The sequence below is a fragment of the Lithobates pipiens genome, unplaced genomic scaffold (genome assembly GCF_037356315.1).
Source record: "Lithobates pipiens isolate NorthernLeopardFrog02 unplaced genomic scaffold, aLitPip1_a1.2 Scaffold_1, whole genome shotgun sequence".
NCBI classification, from domain to species: domain Eukaryota; kingdom Metazoa; phylum Chordata; class Amphibia; order Anura; family Ranidae; genus Lithobates; species Lithobates pipiens.
Genome location: NW_027507685.1, coordinates 235,662,469 through 235,682,762, shown reverse-complemented (window position 1 = coordinate 235,682,762; position 20,294 = coordinate 235,662,469). Strand labels below are relative to the sequence as shown.

At 44.1% G+C, this 20,294-nt stretch overlaps 1 protein-coding gene across 2 annotated transcripts in view; it reads left to right on the top strand.

Moving 5' to 3' along the window:
* The window catches only part of LOC143985310 (uncharacterized), a 75,936-nt gene that overhangs the window by 33,279 nt on the left and 22,363 nt on the right, over positions 1 to 20,294 (top strand). For both annotated transcript variants that reach the window (XM_077484707.1, XM_077484706.1), the window contains exons 5-7: positions 606 to 764; positions 3,529 to 3,667; positions 6,281 to 7,491. In XM_077484707.1, the coding sequence (XP_077340833.1) occupies positions 606 to 764; positions 3,529 to 3,667; positions 6,281 to 7,206 (1,224 nt within the window). In that variant the 3' untranslated portion in view covers positions 7,207 to 7,491. The remainder of the gene's footprint in view (positions 1 to 605; positions 765 to 3,528; positions 3,668 to 6,280; positions 7,492 to 20,294) is intronic.

The following is a 20,294-nucleotide window of genomic DNA, read 5'->3' as shown; positions in this document are numbered from 1 at the left end:
TGACGCCTGCCTTTACACACATGAAATTTTAATGACATCCCAGTCTTAAGCCCCATACACACCATCATATTTTATGCTGAGTTTTTCCTTCAGATTTACCAAAACCATGTAGTGCAAAGACCTGCCTGATTGCCCGATAGAACACCTTTTGGGATGAATTGGAGTGGAGACTGCGAGTTCTCATCCAACATCAGTGCCTGACCTCATAAATGCCCTTCTGGAAGAACGGTCAAACATTCCTATAGACATACTCCTAAACCTTGTGGACGCCCTTCCCAGAAGAGGTGAAGCTGTTATAGCTGCAAAGGGTGGGCCAACTCAATATTGAACCCTACAGACTAAGACTAGAATGCCATTAAAGTTTGTGTGTGTGTGTGTAAAGGCAGGTGTCCCAATACTATTGACAATAATAGTGTATGCATGTAGGATTGGGACCTTAGACTGTAGGCTCCTTAGGAACACGGACTGGTATCAATGTACAGAGTATGCAGCATGCTGGGTAAATTTTCAGTACTATATAAATACCTGTAATAATTAAATAAAACGTTAGTGAGATGATGTCCCCTTTTTTTTTTTTTTTTTTTTTTTTTTTTTGTCATTCTTAGGTTGCCCGTTTCAATCATGAGATCTGGAATGGGTCGGTGCAGTATGGGCAATATCAAGACATGGACCTGTTTCCGTCTTCAACTGGTTTCCTCAACTCATACAGGCAGAGGAACCCAACAGAGATGGCGGTTGGCCTTGCAGACACTGATCCTTTACAGGTAACTAATAACAGAGAGCTCTGTACTGCCTGTTGTGTCTGGGCATTGGGTGGATTTATTAAAGGCAAACGGACTGAGCACTTTGCAAGGGAATTTGCCCCAGAGCTTAGTAAATGAGGAAAAGCTCTGCTGACTTCCATCATCTAATCGTGTGTGTGTGTGTGTGTGTGTGTGTTTGTTCCATTGCATGTGATTTGGTATTCTTTGCAAACTGAAGCTTTACCTCATTTAGTAAGCTCTGGAGCAAATGCACTTGCAGAGAGTCTATTTGCCTTTAGTAAATCAACCCCACAAACTCAGTGCTAGCTACATTTATCAGGTGTAGAATTGACCTATAGTATATACTTTCCTATTTTGAACCTGTTCTGGTCCAGTCACGTGATCCGGCTCCTTGTCAGCACATAAACTGATTGGCTTCTTATGCTACTTCTCGCTTTCACAGTTTAAGCCCTGCTGTAAGGTGACTGCAAAATATCAGGTCACATTTTGGGTGCTGATACTGCTTAACCACTTTCCGACCAGCGACGTACCCATATTGTCCCTAGACTTCAAGTGGTTATAGCGATCATGCCTGCAGCTGCCTTAATCAAAAATGGATTGAATTAGTTATTTTCTTCAAAATTCTATAAACAATACCTCATAATGACAATATGAAAGATGTTTGTTTTGAAATCTTTGCAAATTAAAGGGCCGTTTCGGCTGCGTTTAAAAAAACTAAAACAAAAAAAAGTCAGCTACAAACAGTCACTGCTGACTTTTTTAATAAGGACACTTACCTGTCCAGCGAGCCCCCGATGACGGGGCCCCCCCAAGGCCGATCCATCTATCGCAGTGATGGCGAACCTTGGCACCCCAGATGTTTTGGAACTACATTTCCCATGATGCTCATGCACTCTGCAGTGTAGTGGAGCATCATGGGAAATGTAGTTTCAAAACATCAGGAGTGCCAAGGTTTGCCATCACTGATCTATCGGATCAGCTGTTGGCGCCGCCATCTTAACGAGGGGAAACAGGCAGTGGAGCCTTGCAGCTTCACTGCCTGTTTCCTACTGCGCATGCGCGAGGCGCTTTGTGAATGGCCTTGTTGTTTTCTGGGGGGGGGGAAGGACACATGTCCCAGAAGGCAGCGGGCCGCTCACCGAAGAGGAGGAAGAGCTGCGGAATAGGAAGAGGCAGATTAGAAAGACTGCCTAGCAACAGGGCTTTCTGGCAAGTTGCAATTTTTTTTTATTTTTTTTATTAATGCTATTCTTTATTTTAGGGTGGCCCTCCACTTTATAAAAAAACTAAAAAAATCACAGCCTTTGTTCAATACTTTAATGAAGTGCCTTTGGTGCCAATTACAGCCTCAGGTCTTTTTGAGTATGATGCTACAAGCTTGGTACTCCTGTATTTGGGGAGTTTCTCCCATTTTTCTTTGCAAGACCTCTCAAGCTCCATCAAGTTGGATGGGGAGCGTCGGTGCACAGCCATTTTCAGATCTCTCCAGAAATGTTCAATCAGGTTCAAGTCTGGGCTCTGGCTGAGCCACATTTAAGGACGTTCACAGAGTTGTCCTGTAGCCACTCCTTTGTTATCTTGACTGTTTGCTTCGGGTCATTGTCCTGGTGGAAGATGAACCTTCACCCCAGTCTGAGGTCCAGAGTGTTCTGGAGCAGGTTTTCATCATGGATGTCTCTGTACATGGCTGCTTTAATCTTTCCCTCCATCCTGACTATTCTCCCAGTTCCTGCTACTGAAAAACATCTCCAGAGCATGATGCTGCCACCACCATGCTTCACTGTAGGGATGGTATTGGTCAGGTGATGAGCAGTGCCTGGTTCCTGCAGATATGACGCTTGCCATTCAGGCCAAAGAGTTCAATCTTGGTTTCATCAGACCAGAGAATTTTTTGTTTCTGATGGTCTGAGAGTCCTTCAGGTGCCTTTTGCCTTTTTCTGAGGAGTGGCTTCCATCTGCCGACTCTACCATACAGGCCTGATTTGGTGGAGAGCTGCAGACGTGGATGATGTTCTGGAAGGTTCTCCTCTCTCCACAGAAAAAAGCTGGAGCTCTGTCAGAGTGACCATCTGGTTCTTGGTCACCTCCTTGACTATGGCTCTTCTCCCCCGATTGCTCAGTTTGGCTGGGTGGCCTGCTCTTGGAAGAGTCTTGGTGGCTCAAAACTTCTTCCATTCACGGATGATGGAGGCCACTGTGCTCATTGGGACCTTAAATGGTGCAGACGTTTTTTCTGTGCCCTTCCCCAGATCTGCGCCTCCATACAATCCTGTCTCGGAGGTCTACAGACAATTCCTTGGACTTCATGGCTTGGTTTGTGCTCTGACATGCACTGCTAACTGTGGGACCTTCTATAGACAGGTGTGCGCCTTTCCAAATCATGTCCAATCAACTGAATTTACCACAGGTGGACTCCAAACAAGTGGTAGAAACATCTCTCAATCAATTCTGGGCGTCATGGCAATGTCTGTGAATATTTATGTACATGTGATTTATTTTTTATTTTAATACATTTGCAAAGATTTCAAACAAACGTCTTTCACGTTGTCATTATGGGGTATTGTTTGTAGAATTTTGAGGAAAATTCATGAATTTAATCCATGTTGAAATAAGGCTGTAACGTAACAAAATATGTGAAAAGTTTGTGTTTAGTATCACAATAAGGGATTTTAGTGGCCTCTGATTATTACGTTATTTAGGTAACACTTTTGCTTTCCACTGGATTCATTTATCATTTCTTAACTTAAAATCTTGTTTTATAAAGGTAAGACAGGAAGCGAGGTCTCCCAGCCTGGATCTGCAGGGCGGCTGGGTGAGCAGAGAATGGATGAACAAGGAAGAAGACCTTCCCTCCTGGGAGACGAAGCCGTTGGCTCCAGAGTGGTCACCAGAGACGGCAGAATGTAAGCACTTGGTACATATTGTGTGCAATAATGGTGTGATGGAGACATTGGGATCCTTTACCAAGATGTTCTGCACATACATTCTCCCATTCTGTGCCAAGCTTCAGGAACAACAAGTATTCTCACCGTTTTTATTGGCTAGTTTCGGAGACAAAGAACTTTAGAACTTGGCAACTGTGTAACTATCACTTGCACTCGCCATTCCATGTACACTATATTACCAAAAGAATTGGGACACCTGCTTTACACGCACATTAACTTTAATGGTGGCTTAGTCCGTAGGGTTCAATATTGAGTTGGCCCACCCTTTGCAGCTAGAACAGCTTCAACTCTTCTGGGAAGGCCGTCCACAAGGTTTAGGAGTGTGTCTATGGGAAGGTCTGATCATTCTTCCAGAAACGCATGCACTGATGTTGGATGATGAGGCCTGACTCGCAGTCTGCGCTATAATTCACCCCAAAGGTGTTCTGTCGGGCAGGTCAGTCAAGTTACTCCACCCCAAACTCGCTCAGCCGTGTCTTTATGGACCTTGCTTTGTGCACTAGTGTGTCAGGGCTCCAGTCCGTAGATGAGGGTTTATTTTAACTACTTGACCTCTGGAAAAGGTATACTCCCTCCTTGACCAGAGCATTTTTTGCGATGTGGCACTGTCGCTTTAACTGACAATTGCATGGCCGTGCGTCGTTGTACCCAAACATAATTAACGTCCTTTTTTTTTTTCCCCCACAAATAGAGCTTTATTTTGGTGGTATTTAATCACATCTGCAGTTTTTTTGCGCTATAAACAAAAATGAGCGGCAATTTTGGGGGGACTATATATTTTCTAGTTTTTGCTATAATATAAAAAAATATTTTTGTAAAAAAAAACGTTTTTTTATCAGTTTAGGCAGATAGAATATATATATATATATATATATATATATATATATATATATATATATATATATATATATATATATATTTTACGTTTTGTTGGTGAAAAAAATCACAATAAGCGTATATTGATTGGTTTGCACAAAAGTTATAGTGTCTACAAAATAGGGGATAGATTTATGTGCTACGCCCGAAACCCTGGCCCAGAATCGGGTAGTCTACGAATGTTTAGCACTGGGTTCCCAACAAACATATAATGCGCTCTGCAATCCCTTTTTTTTTTTTTTTTTTTTTTTTTTTTTTTTTTTCAGGACTGCGACATTGTGGCAGACGGATCGTACACTTTTTTTGGGACCATTGATATTCATACAGCTAAAAATAGCTACTGATTATTATATAAATGTCACTGGCAGGGAAGGGGCTAACACTAGGGGGCGATCAAGGGGTTAAGTGTGTTCCCTAGTGGTGTTTTCTAACTGGGGGGGATGGGAGTGACTAGAGAAGACATATCGCTGTTCCTAACAGGAACATACAATCTGTCACTCCTCTCCTGACACACACAGATCCCCGTTCTGACCTCTCACGCCTGCGATCATGAGTGGCTGGCGGTCATTGCGACCACCGGCCACGCGCATGGGGTCCCTCGCTGTGCAGCGGGCACGCTTCTGCTAAGGCTCTTAAAGGAGCCGATGTACCTGTACGTCGTTTTGTGCAGGAGAGCCAACCTGCCGACATATATGTACGTGAGGCGGTCGGGAAGTGGTTAAGGTAAAAGCCATCTGTGCCTGGGATCCCCCAGCCCCCCCCATATACTTACATGAGTCCTTTGTGCTGTGCATAGTCCAGCACTGTGCATAGGAGCAGCGGCTCTCTGCTCTGTCCCTCCTCCCAAGGCAGATCCATAGCAGTGGGAACCATTGGCTCATGCTGCTATCAGTCAAACTCTAATGAGGGAGTGGGGGGGGGCAGGGCCATGCCCCACTCACTGTCTGTGTCTATGGATGCAGGCAGCAGGGTTTGGGAGCAGATCCGCACTAGTGCCCCCATAGGAAGTGGCTTACTAAGGGGACACTTGGCTGAAGAGAAGGAGCGCCAGCGGGTGACCCAAGAAGAGGATTGTGGCTGCTCTGTGCAAAACAATTACACAGAGCGGGTAATTATGACGTGTTTGTTTTCAATAGGAGGTGAACCTTTTACAATCACTTTAAATGACAACTTTTTCTACTTTTTAGGTTCTGTACATATACTAATATTGAGTGTTTTTAGCTTTTTGGGTGGATATGTTTATAGTTTAGGAATTTTTTTTTTTTTTCTCAGAATCATCATACTTGCGTAGGTGGATGCAACATAGGTCCGATACTGCATTTGTCTCCCGCCGGCTCTAAAATTGAGAACCGAGCGATCAAACACTGCTGATTAGTCGGTGCTCTTTGAGCAGAGAGACCCCCCCCCCCCCCCCCCAGCTGAGTTGTGGAGGGGGCGGGAGTGGCTGGCTCAGGCTCTTGGCGAATCACTGAGAGGATGAGCCAGGTACTGGTCCAGGCGTCTGGGTGGATCCTGACCATCTGGTCGCAATCTTTCCCCAGCCTGGACTGGCTCTGTGACGTCAGCCGAAAACATGTCACAGGAGTGCAGTCCTATGACCCACAAGAGAGGTACAGCCCAACGAGCTTTGGCTGTACTTCTTTAACTCAAAATATATTATAAACATAAATAGAAAGTGTGTTATTTTTATTGCAGGTGCAGATAACACATTGGATGACAACTCTATGTCGCAGTGGGTGGTGGAGGATTCAACAGTTTCTCAAGTTTCTCAGTCTCAGTATCTCGGAGAATTGGCTCCAGAGCAACTGGACTATCAGGAAGAACTCCTTAAAGAATTGGCAGACTTCAAAAGCCAGCTGAAGAATGAACTGGCAGCCACAAGGGCAGAGATACGAGAAGGGGCCCAGATGATGAGGTCGGCCATTTCTGGCGTGTCTGCTGAAATCCATCGACTAGGCCAAATCCTGCAGCCTCTGGTCAATGCAATCACTGCCGGCAACCTGTCTCAGCAGGGCCATCCTGTGGCCTTTGAGCCCCGCCCACCTCAGGACACTCCTCCAGATGACAGCGTGAATTTTACGCAGCCCTCTGCACACAGCAAAACCTCTTTCTCCCATCAGAACACAGTCTTTGCTCATCCTCATAAATTGCCTAATGATGGCCCGACTGAAGAGGTTTCTTCAGTGAAAATGGAAGACGCCAAAGACAGTCTTCAGTCTTGTAACCATCAAGCGCAATCTGCACTCAGTACACAAGTGGATTCACCTACAGCCCCGACTATGTTGGGTCCCCATCAGCTCAACTTGTGCCCAAGTAAATCTACATCTTCTTCAGTGACGCCAAACTCATCCACAAGCATTCCTCAGCCTAACAGGAACACCTTTGGTGGCCAACAAAGGGATAAACCTCCTGGTTTGTCGTCGATTAGCTCTTTTCTTGAAGCGCCCTCCACTAAGTCTTCACAGTCTTCTCCACCAGCTCTACCTGTAGATTGTGCAACCAACTCCTCGGGATCTGAAGCTTCCTCTTCTGCAAGTTCTTCAAACGATAGTTCATGTCAAGCATCAACAATAGTGGCTCCTCCAGTAGACCCTTGTTCCTACAAGCCCATTAAAGTATAACTAACTATAAGGAAAAAAATATTTTTTGAGATTGCTGAGGGATTAGAACTTTGTCAGGTTTTTATTGTTAATGTGTGTCCCTGTTGGGGAGATTCACTCTCTCTAACTATCCTGATCAAGAATGTCACCAGGAATGAAAGTGATGGGAAATCAAAGATTTTGAGTTGCCACCGGAACTTCTGTGACAAAAGTCTAAGAGGAGATTTTCCTCACACTTGAAAGATCACTTCACCAAAGTCTCAATTACACTTGTGTGCTCAAGCAGACTTCTAATGGTATACAAAGGTAATCCTCCATCCGGTGAAACCCTCTTCAGATTGGGTAATTATCAAACAACTGCAGAAACGCACACAGGAGCGTACAAATGTCTAGGCCAGGGATCTCCAAACTACGACCCACCAGCTGTTGCAAAACGACACGCCCCATGAGGAATTATAAAACTCTGACATTCACAGACATGACTAGGCATGATGGGAATTGTAGTTCCTGAACAACTGGAGGGCCATAGTTTGGAGACCCATGATCTAGGCTATTGCCACCATTCGACTGTATTTACTACTAAAAAGACCATTGCACACTCACAAACATAAGTGACAAAAGGCTTATCTAGAAACTGCAGCCATAGGAGATGTCATTCATATAGCTGAGTATGCAATTGTCTTTTTAGTATTAAAGTTGTACGGTGGTAATGCACTAAGCTTTTGCCCTCTCCTGTGTGTTGTGTGGGTTTTTTTGTTTTGTTTTTTGCAATTGGAAAGATATCCTCTTTTTCCTCTTCGGTCTACAGAACAGCAAGTGAAGGGAAATAGCCCCTAATAACACACAGATCGCAAAAGAAAAAAACCTAATGGTGATGCTAACGCTCCTCTACTCTGCCCAAAATCAACATAAGAGTTTTGACTTAAGATATACTTTAAGAATCCCATAATTTAACATAGAAAGGTGATGGCAGAGTAGTCCACCGTGTCTGCCCATATTCTTATTTTCCTATTTTTTTGGAGGGGGGGGTTTATTGTTGTGCTTTTTTTTTTTCTAGGAGAAGTAAGGGGAAAGCCCATGGACTTCGATCAGCTTTTTTGTCCATTTGTTATTGCAGCGTATAGTGGCCATTCACAGTCCTGGGTTTTTTTTTTTAGTTTTTGTTTTTTTAAAGTAATTTTATTTTTATTTTATTTTTTTCCAAATAACCGTTTTTATTGATCTTGAGAACAGATAAACAGGTATAAAGTTGACATTGTAGTATATAAGTCTCCACATAACAGTAGTAGAACCATTGTATATCAAACAGTGGACAGATATAGATCACACTGTAACCTACTAAAAGAAAGAGGAAAGTAAGTAAGAAAGAAGCAGAAAAGAAGGAAATGAGAGGGACTAAAGAGGGGGGGGGGCCCTCAACCACTCACTCAAGGCGAATCCTCTCACCTGTGCCAATCCTCCCAGACCTTATCATGCATGTCCAGTCTATCTTGCAACCTAGCTGTCATTTTTCTCCATCAGTTCTATGTCTTTATTTATTCTGGCATACAGATCTGGCTGGTAGGGTGGGCATCCCCGTTTCCAGTGTAGGGCTACCAGACACCTCGCCGCCGTCAGGACATGTCGAAGCAACTTTTTTGAGGTCATGGGGAGCTGTAGGGGCAATAATCCCAAGAGAAATAGTTTTGGGGTCATGGGCACCTGTACTCCTAAAAGGCAGGTCAATAAGAGCTGCGTTTCCGTCCAATAAGGTACTATCTTGGGGCAGGTCCAATGAATATGATATAGTGGAGCTGGAAGGGTAAATGGCATGGAGAACATCCGGTGTAATGTACCAAAAATAGATAATTTTGTAGGCATTTTTTTTTTTAATAAATCGTACATAAAGGGCTTTTGGCTGCCTGAGACCGGATCGTCTGCCATGTCGCCTCGGGGATCTCCTCTCCCAATGTTTTTTTCCCAGCGAAGCATGTATGTGTGTTTACCCCTAGCAGCAGTGTAGGAGTTTAGCAGCCCGTATATATATATATATATCTGAAATTAGACCACGATGGGCCGAGTCCTCTAATACCAGGCTCTCAAAGGGGGTTGGCTTAGAAAATTGGAGGCTTGGAGCAAAGGATTGGGCATAGTGTCTTATTTTTAAATACCCATAGAACACCTGGCGAGGTAAGTCAAATTTTTGTTGTTGAATTCAGTGAATGAAAGCATCTTGCGTGAGCAGGGGTGCACCAGTGGACCAAAGTGGAACAAGTTCCTTTGAGCCCAGGGTGCATTAAGTAAATTTTTAAAGCTAAACTCCAGCTACAAAAATGTGCATTAAGTTATGCTCCACAAAGGATTTAAACTCACTTTGCAAACCCAGATATTATCTTGTAAAAGTGGAGTTGCATCAGCACGGTGATGGTCATAGCCAAAGCAAAGAACCGAGCTGGGGGAGGGACGCAGCAGGAAACTACGGGGGGGGGGGGGGGGGTGCAGATATAATTCCGGTCATAAGGGAAGAGCAGCAGTGACCGATCTTCAATGCCAGAAGCTCCTGGACAGTGATAAAGTGCAGAAGTTGTTTCATGCTGGATTACTGTACACCAGGGAAAAATACACAAAGAAGTTGAGTGGGAATGCACATTTCTTTTCTATTTTTAGATTAGAGTTCAGCTTCAAATCTGAACTCTGGGGAAGTGAAATAAATGCGCTTGTACTGGGGTTCACCCATACTGCAATGGTAAATGCATGTTTTTGCTTTGGGTACCATTAAAAAAAAAAAAAAAAAAAAAAAAAAACACTCGCTCCTACAGGCTCCTCATTCTATGCGACAAGTTGACACGTTCCCCACAGCCTCTTCTCTTTGGCATACCAGCTTGGAGACACAGCTGTGAGCTCTTTATGTACAATGCAGGACCATCAGCCTTGCCCACAAATTAAGGGCCCAATCCACAAGTGGGAGGGCTGCCAGGGAAGTGAGAGATGAGATGAGTAAAAGGTTGTCTCTTTTAATATTCCCAAATTTAAGCTTTAGCCTGGGTTCACACTGTAGCGAGCACAGATATTGCATGTGATTTGCACCCGCACTACGGTGCCAGTCACATGCGATGTTTGTGCAATGTGAGTTCAGCCATGCATTTGTATGGATGAACTCGCATTGGATTCGCACACAAAAGGTGTAGGGACTTTTTTTCCCCCACTGGAATCAGATTGCATGAGCGATTCCTGTCCAAATCCACAGTTTGCACTGCGATCTGTGAACTGGTCTGAGGGTGTCATTAACTTTGTATTGACACCTGCAGCGGTTTGCAGAGGGCCTGCGGGACAGAAGATGCTGGAACCGGCACTGAAATCGCACTGGTTCCCGCATCGCTTCAGTGTGAACCCAGGCTTAAAAATAAGAAAGCATGGTAACCAGATCCCCTTTCTTTACAAAGTATATAAACGACTGTATGTGGCCCCCCCACCAGTATCTGGTTATAGGAAGGGATTTCAACCTATCAGTCGGCCCTAGGAAAGCTTCCTCGAAAGCCAATAAGAAATCTACTTCGTCAACTAACTAGAAAAATATGCTTTGTTCGATGCCTGGCACACTATGTACCCATCCGCTAGGCAATTTACTTTCTATTCCCACCCACATAACTCACATTCGCGCCTAGACTACTTCAACACCCCGACTTTACGTGCATGCACGAGTTCGATATTCAAACGATCTCGTGGTCAGATCATGCACCGATCAACCTATCCCTGACACTCCCACTAGGCTCTTCCCGAGTATGCCACTGGCTTCTCAATGAGTTTATGCTTAAACATGACCCCTCTAGAATGGAAGTAGAGCAAACTCTGAAGTTCTACTTTACTGAAAACACCCTGAGGCATCTTCCACGTCCATATGGGAAGGACACAAAGCGGTGTTCCGGGTCAGTGCATAGCACTCTACTGCACAAAATCAGAATGCAAACAAGACAAGACAGCTCCTGCTTAGCCAACTCCGAAACTTGGAAGCTCGTCTGCTGTCTTCTCCAACCCTCCCAATGCTCAGAGCATTGGCAAACACTAGGGCAAGCTTAAGAGACCTGGAAGTTGGGAAGACGGGAAAGCCCTTCTATGTCTATGCCAAACTTACTATGATAAAGCGAACAAATCGCACACCCTTCTAGCAAGGCAACTCCATGAGCGGGCAGCAGCCATCTCACCTACCTACATTAAAGATACCAGCGGCTCCCTGCAATCTCACCCATCTAGAATCGCGCTTTTTCATGATTACTACACCATCCTATATAATGACCCGACCGTCCCACACAATCCTCCCCTACCTGCATTATCCCAATTCCTTTATCCTTTATGACTAACACACCAATTCCAAGAGATATGCAAACATCCTTTTTAACAATGATCCCCTAACCAGGGAAGGACCATACGCTGTGCTCTAACTATCGGCCGATCACTCTCCTGAATTCAGGCCTGAAAATTTTTACTAAGCTGCTAACAGGCTAAACAACTTCATGCCTCTACTGATTCATAAGGACCAAGTGGGGTTTATCCCATCGACAGGCAGGGGACAACACCAGGAGAGTAATTGACCTTGTGGAGGTGGCAAACAGGAGCAAGACGAAGGCACTGCCCCTCAGTTTAGATGCAGAAAAGGCCTTTTATAGGCTAGGCTGGCCCTTCCTGTTCGCCAACCTCCAGAGGGTGGGGGTGGAGGGTCCTTTTCTCCAAGCCATCACTTACCTTTACTCGTCGCCCTCGACCCCCACATTACCCATATCAAACGGGACTAGACAGGGATGCCCCCTATCCCCCCTTCTGTACGCCCTGTGCATTGAGCCCCTTGCTGCCCACATAAGGCAGAACCCAAATATCCACGGTGTTCCGGTCCGTGCAAGGGATTTTAAGATATCCCTATTCGCAGACGATGTCCTGTTAACCCTGACCCAGCCACAAATTTCCCTGCTGAACCTGCATGTAGAATTGGAAAAATACAGTATCCTCTCAGGCTACAAAATTAATAGCTCCAAGACTGAAGCCCTCCCTCTCAATATAGCTCCGCAGACACTCTCAGCCCTAACCCAATCATTTGATTATGTGTGGAAATTGTCCTCCCTAAAATATTTAGGGGTCTATCTTACCCCCACCTTTGACACCTTATACAAGGCCAATTTCCCACAGCTTTACACTGATATTAGGGCCTCCCTTGCCAAATGGAAAATCTTAAAGCTTTCCCTCCTCGGTCTTCTAGCGACCATTAAAATGGTGATCCTTCCCAGACTCCTTTATCTCTGAGACGCTCCCCATTCCAATCCCAGCAGCACACCTTGGGACACTTCAGGGCGACCTAATAAAATTCTTCAGGAATTATAAGAGGCATTGGATCGCTAGATCCATACTATATGCCCCCTGGAACCAAGGGGGACTCGCCTTCCTCAACATAGCCAACTATTATTTAGCAGCCCAATTGCATCCTGGAGCACACTCCATGCCTATAACCGATGGACTCAAATCGAAAAGCTTTGGCTGGCTCCAACCCATCCAAACTCCATGCTATGGAGTGCGGATATTACTCTCAGTGGGACCCAACTGCTGGGACCAGTGGTGACGTGCCAGAACAGTATACCCGCTTAATTCCACAGAATCCCTAGCCACCTCCTTTTTGTTTACCCCCAACGTACTGGACAGCTTGACTTCACAGATGTCCCAACGTTGGATCAATAGGACCCTGTTCAGATATGGCCAGTTGGTAGACTCTAGAACCAGAACATTAAAGTCTTTCCAAGAACTGACAGATGCTTTTGACCTGCTCAGACAAACTTTCTTTAGCTACCTACAAATTCGCCACTTTGAACAGTCCTTCACGCCGACCCTGCAATTCTCCCCCTTAACTGAGTTGGAGAAAATATGCTTAGAGGGCTCATCCCCCAAAGGTATGGCGCACCTATCAAATTTTGATAGCAGGCGCATCACCGGCAGGTCCGCGGCATACGTATATGGACAAGTGGGATCAGGATTTGGGTGAGGTCATACCTTTGAAGACATGGCAACTTATCTGGTCATGGGCATCTAAGAGCTCCATATGTACCCTATACAAAGAAAACCAATACAAGGTCATGCTTTACTGGTACCAAACCCCGAAACTGCTCCATACTATATATACATCGGCCGATTCTCACTGCTGTCGCAGAGAGGTGGGCACGCTATACCATATCTACTGGACCTGCCCGCGTATTATCCCGTACTGGGAAACCGTTCAATCGTTACTACAAGCTGTTTTTGCGGTGCAAGTACCATTGGATCCTAAAATGTTCTTATTGGGCCTCCCGCCTACCTCATTCTCACGAATCTCTAAAAAGCTCTTTGCCCAAGTGCTGACAGCCGGACGATGCTTAATGGCCCTAAAATGGAAAAAGAGAACCTCCCTCACTGGTTGAATTGCATACCAGAATTAGGGACGTTAAGCGGATGGAATATCTGACAGCCTCCCTAAGGCTCGGTTCACACAGGGGCAGCACGACTTGCAGCGCGACTCAGACGCGACCTGCAAACGACTTCAGCGGCGACTTGCAAAAAGACTTCTGTATAGAAGTCAATGCAAGTCGCCTGAAGTCGCCCCAAAAGTAGTACAGGAACCTTTTTTTCTAAGTCGGAGCGACTTGAGTCGCTCCTATTAGAATGGTTCCATAGTACAGAACGACGCGCGACTTGTCAGGCGGCTAAGTCGCCCCTGTGTGAACCGAGCCTTAATAATACTCTTGACAAACATGACAAGATATGGGATGGAGGCTTCTAATACCAACTGAACCGGGGTGGATATCCCCCCAGGGGGGTGCGGGGGTTCGGGGTCTGGTGGGCATCCTTCCTTCTCTTCCCTCTCTATCACTTACCCTTCCTTTGTCCTGTGTCTCTGTTTGCTCTTTTTGTCCTTTCCTACATTCTTTACTATCCTTTACCCTCCCCTCTCCTGCCAATCTAGGTCACACAATTGATAATCGTTTGGATCACCGGTACTACTCAGGCCCGGAATCCCGCCTTACACCTGCTTCTATGGTTGTGTAATGCTAAGGTTTCTGTTTTTTCTTCGCACGTTAATGTTTCACAACCCACCGGCCTCTGTAGTCGGGTTTAATTGTCACCGCGAGGGAAATGTTGTAAAGTGCGGAGAGTGTATCGAGTAATGCATACCATGATAAGTATCTTTTACATGTGACATCTTTTTATTACTGATTTTTCTCTTGATTTCCCTGTACCTCTGTTGTTATCTGGAAATGTAATAAAACGTCAGTTTTCAAAAAAAAAAAAAAAAAAAAGAAAGCAAAAGAATCAATTGATCGTTGCCACGGATCCCTAAATGATATGACGGTGCAGCGGTAAGACGTAAAAGACACTCCAAAGTAATATTGATAAATATTTGGACAGCACTATCACCAAAAGAAAATGTGCAAACCCGCAATAAATAAATATTTCTTCAAAACTTTACATATAAATTCATCAAAATATCACAATAAATAAAAAAACTACAATCAATACATCAGTAAAAGTGCGGTGCTTGCTGTGCAAAGCTAAATAAAGTGAAAAACAGTTGTAAACTTAGTGTCTTGTGCTGTAATTTAACCACTTAAGCCCCGGAAGATTTGCCCCCTTAATGACCAGGCCTATTTTTGCAAAATATGGCACTGCATAGATTTTAACTGACAATTGTGCGGTCGTGTCACGCAGTATCCAAACAAAATTTACGTCTTTTTTTTTTTTTTTTTTCCCCCTCCCACAAATAGAGCTTTCTTTTGGTGGTATTTGATCATCTCTGCAGTTTTTATTTTTTGCGCTATAAACAAAAAACGCAAATTTTGAAAAACCCAATATTTTTGCATTGTGTGAACTAGAGCCGGAAATCTTCTAGGAAAGTAAACTTCTCCTCTTAGGTAGCTCTGCTGGAAATTTTTTATTTTTTTTCCATGGTGCTGTAGGCTAGCAGTGTCCTCTGTGGTTGCTAGGCAGTGGTGACGCACCCTCTGTAGGTGCACAGGATGCATGTGCAACTTTTTTTTTCTGCACATGCATGGCTTGTATAATTCTTCATCTAAGCTTGTCTACCCTCGGCCTATAGTTGGCTGCCATTGGTCGATTCAGCTGTTGGGCAACACAGACACTGTTGCTGGCACCACTCTGCAGCGATGTGATGGAACCAAACAGGTCAGCAGGGGGCCTGATATGGGAGTACTGCATGCACACCCCCCTTATCAGTGGCAGCCTGACCACAGATATCCTGTGCTTGTGCTTGAGATTAATATTAGCCAACCCCCAGAGACCTTGTTAGTTTTGAGGAGCCGGGTAACTGTGTGGGCAGCTGGAGAAGTGTGCTCTGTCCTGGGACAACTAACAGGAGAAGGGCAGTGTACAGAGCTGGAATGGGAGCTCTAAAAGAGAAGTATGGGGCTCCGATTACTGTATCTGTCCCCCTGCCGGCTTTGCACACTGCTGATCGCTCAGTTCTCCCCTCCACTCTGAGCAGAGAGCTGTGACTGTCAGTCACCGGCTCTCTGCTCTGCCCTTCCAGTACTCACTGGAGCGCTGGGAAGGGGTGGGAGCGGCCGGCTCAGTCTCCAAGGGATGCAGCTGAGAGGCTGAGCCAGCTGCCGGTCCAGGCATTTGAATGGAAACCCAACTGTAAAGTGAAGCTTTGGCCCGCTGTCTGCTGAAAATGGGTAACAGGAGTGTAGAATGAATTGTTCTCCTGTGGTCCAAAAATGCTTTGGCCTTTGTTAAAGTGGAGTTCCAGTCTGGGGGGGGGGGGGGGGGGGGTTAAGCAGTTAAAATACTGTAGCTGCTGACTTTTAATATAAGGACGCTTGCCTGTCCGGGGATCCCACGATGTTGGCACCCCAAACCGACTCGTCCACTGGCTTTGGGTGCAGGTGCCAACATTGCAAGTAAGGGAAACTGGCAGTGAAGCCTTCATGCTTCATACCCAGTTTCCTACTGCAAGTTGTTTGAGTCACGCTGCGCTTTCTGAATGGTACCGCCATCTTATGGGACACGCCCAGGTCCCAGAAGGGAGGGGGAAGAAGGGACCGGACGTGACGTAGATTGCCCTGCGGTGATCTTACCAGGAAGTGGGAGCGTGTACCTGTCAAAACCCAGGTACTGGTTTCCACCCAAAAAGTGCCAAACGTGGCTACACATGGCTTAAATCAGGGGTCTTCAAACTGTGGCCCTCTAGTTCAGGAACTACAATTCCCATCATGCCTAGCCATGTCTGTGAATGTCAGTTTTACAATGCCTCATGGGATGTGCTGTTCTGCAACAGCTGGAGGGCCATACTTTGAAGATCCCTGGCTTAAATTTTGGTAAATTCCAGCTTATTCCGCTAAATTTTGAGTTGTGGGCGGCCCTGTCAGCACCACCGACTTCAAATAAAAAAATGTAAGGAATCGGATGGAAAATTGCCAGCCAAACAGTGACAGCATCCGATTGGGTGCAGTCACTGTTTGGGTATTCAGACACGGGTGCTCCGGCTGTCTGATTACAATAACCAACAAGGGAGATTCCTTCATCCATGCTGTTTGGAATGCATAGTGGAATTGAGTGACCTCTAAACGTATGTGGCTGTTTGGTAACAGCGGATGGTACGAGTCTCCTTTTTAAGTGCCACATTTATTGTCCGATATTTATCTAATCAATTAACTTTTTTTTTTTTTTTTTTTTTTTTTTGGGTGTGTGATATAATTTTTGGGTAATTGTAGCTTAACAGTTTTTGGATATTTTTTTCTGTTGGCAATTCATGTATCTAGCGGACACGCTGACAAAATTTTACTTTTGTTTAGTAAATGTAAAGATTGTTTAAAAATGGCTTTTTATATTGTTTAGTATTTTGTGTTTCTGTCAGTTGTAGTGAAATTCTATGTGAGTATGTTAGTGGTATCTTGTGTTTTACATATCCAGCTGGCCCAATCCTGACTTCCATTTGTAGGATGAAAACTAAAAATAAATGTAAAAAAAAATTCAAGAACAATCTCAGTTTGTATGGCTGGAGGCTTGTAATATGTCTCAGGGGGGGCTCCGGTGGTGAGAGTGCCCCCTACTGGAATCCCCACAGCCGTCTATCTGGCACAGCTATCACAAAGTCAAAAGATTGCCTTTATACATTCTCCACATGAGCATCAATTTACGAAGTCGCCTGAATTTTAACGTGTTTGTTATTAGTAATTTTAATAATTGCATCAAAATGTTCAGTTATTTACTTAGTAAATGCCTCCTTCTTCTCACAAGCCTCTGTGTTATGCAATGATTTCCTTTTTCTGCAGCTCCTCTATTTTTATCAATGTACTTTTGCTCAGGTGTGTTTTGGGATACAATGCAAAATTAAAATTTGTGTTTTTTTTTTTCCAACACGCGCAGGGAGGGAAAAAAAATAATATTCTCTATGGTGGTTCACATCTCAAATCCACGTTGTCTGAATCCAAACGCTGTAAAGGAGTTGTAAAGTCTCATGGTTTTTCACCACCTGTGGTGCAGCTCCCCAGAGCCTCCCTTTTTTCTTACCTGAACCCGATTCATTCCAGCGACTAGCACGAGCCCAGAGGTTCCTGCTGCTTGGATATATTGATGGCTCCCGCTGCTTTCCATCAGATCCAGTTACCCGGGGGCAGGGCCCAGTCCTGCTGTCAATGTCAAAGGATGCAGTAGCGGGACTCTTGAGCATGCTGGCACAGGTGCCCCCATGGAAAGATGCTTTTTTTTTTTTTTTTTTTTTTCAAAACTTTTTTTTTGAGTACAAAAGATGGTACAAAACCGATATGACATCCATAAAATGAAAGTTACAAAGATTCAAATCTACACATGGATAATGTAACATACATATGTGATAGTATTAAATAATGCTATGTATGAAAAAAAGAAGACAGGTGTTATAATCTTTGTTACAGAGATTTATATATGATCTTAAACAATAGGTAATGAAGAGGTATGCTGATCTGAGTTAAAGAACTATTTTCTACGTTCGAACCAGGGGGTCCCTTTTTTTTTTTTTTTTTTAAATACATATAGTTAGTTTGTGTTCTGAACTAGGGCTGAAACAATCGATTATGAAATTAATCGATTACTATTTTCATAATCGATTAATCAGCCAGTAACCTAATGAGGTTAAAAAAAAAACTGAGCCCTTTATAGTACAAAAAAATCAAATAATTGCTACTGTAAATATTACTTTCACAGTTCCTCAGTAAAAAAGAAAAAAATGTAGTGATTATCTGCTTTTTTTTGTACTATAAAGGGTTATTTTTTTTTTTTTTTTTTTTTTTTTTATTCCATTATGTTCCTAAACGTCATAGACCTGGTTCACACCTAATGTGTGTTTTTGGTGCTTTTTTCAGAAACGCACTACAGTTCATTTTCATGGTTTCCTATGGGACACATTCACATCTATGCTTTTTTTTCAGCCGCTGCATATTTGGAAAGGGTGAGGCACACAACTGTGCTTTTTTGGTTCAATATACTTCAATGGAGAAGCTGCAGAAACGCATAGAATGCGTTTTTGCAGCAAATGCAAATCGCAGCAAAAAGCACTACAGAAACTGATTAAAAGCAAACTGCATAGGTGTGTGCCGAGCCTTATGCTGGCCACACGGATCAATTTTCAGACAAGAATATTGAGACAAAAAATCTTTGTACGTTCGCTCAATGAAAGCATGTTTGAAATTGAATTGTTTTTAACATTCTGTTTTTAAAATGAATGTAATTTCTGAACGAAAACCACATACACTTTTTTTCTATTTACAAATTTTCCGGTCACTGTTGTTGAAAATTAATGTTGTTTTGACCCCACCATTAGAAAATCGATCGAACGTTCTTAAAATGAATTTTTTTTTCTTTGAAGGAAGAAATTGTTTATTTTTTTAAACTAATAGTGTGTGTGTGTGTGTGTGTGTGTGTGTAATATAAAAAAATATAAATAAATAAATAATAAAAAAATATATATATATATATATTCCCTCTAATAGTATATACAGTATATCACTTCTGTCTGTTACTGAGTGGATTAGAGATTTTGCTCTAACCATATGGTTGGTTATTTATATTTACCAACGCAGAGAGATATTTAAGAATAAATTTGCCATTTTTTTTTAACTTTGCAAATTTATCTAAATAATACACCACACCTTTTTTATTTTAAGGTTATTAACCGATTAATCGAAACAATAATCGGCCAACTAATCGATTATGAAAATAATCGTTAGTTGCAGCCCTATTCTGAACAGTGTGATACATTTTTTTTTCTCTTATCGTCTTCCACGACAGCCTCTGACACATAGGGCTCCTCCCTCCGGGACAGGAAACACATTCACCCAAATGGTTAAAAGGTGGTCCTCCAGGCCTTCCCCTTCAGTTTTTGTGTTTCCTGCCGGAAGGAAAGGAAGCATGTGAAGAACCTGGGGAACTCCATGTTCCAGGATTGTCCTGGGAGGGAGCCTCTGAAGTACCTTCTCCTCTGCCCAAAGTGCCCCTCTGTCTTAAGTGCAGTGAAGAGAGGGCTGCTTGTACACTGCTGCCTATAAGCTTGGGGAGAGTTAAACCTCTGAAGAGCAGCGGATTCCCTACCTCCATTTTTTTTTCGCACAGTCCGGCCGTTATGCTTCATCAGAAAGGAACGGACGGCGTCCACGAGGCATGCAGGACGTCCGTTCCGGGTATGGTTACAAACGTACGTGCGTCTGAGGAGGGGCTTCCGTGTTCCAACGAATGGAAGTGACGCTACTTCCAGCGGAACCGCTTCATCAGAGGGTGCCAGGAAACGAAGGTTCCAGTTTCCAGGCGCAGCGTGTGTGGCTTGGTGGGTGTCTGGAGCCTGTGTAGATCCAGCTGTGACACACTAAGGAGCCATGGAGGGCACTGCAGCAGTTCAGGTGGTCAACTCCAGTTCTTCTGGCACCGGCACCTCTCAGGTAAGCATGGTGAGGGCAGACCATGGCTTACTCTGGGAGGGAATAAGGTCCTTGTGACCAAGGCCTTTCCCTGGGTGGGGAACCACAGGTGAAGGGCTGGGCACTTCTCTCCTTCCCCCAAGCACAGTGGTGGCAATGGTTGGGAACAGGCTTTCATGGTTTGTTTTCTGTCTTTTCTCTTGCTTCCAG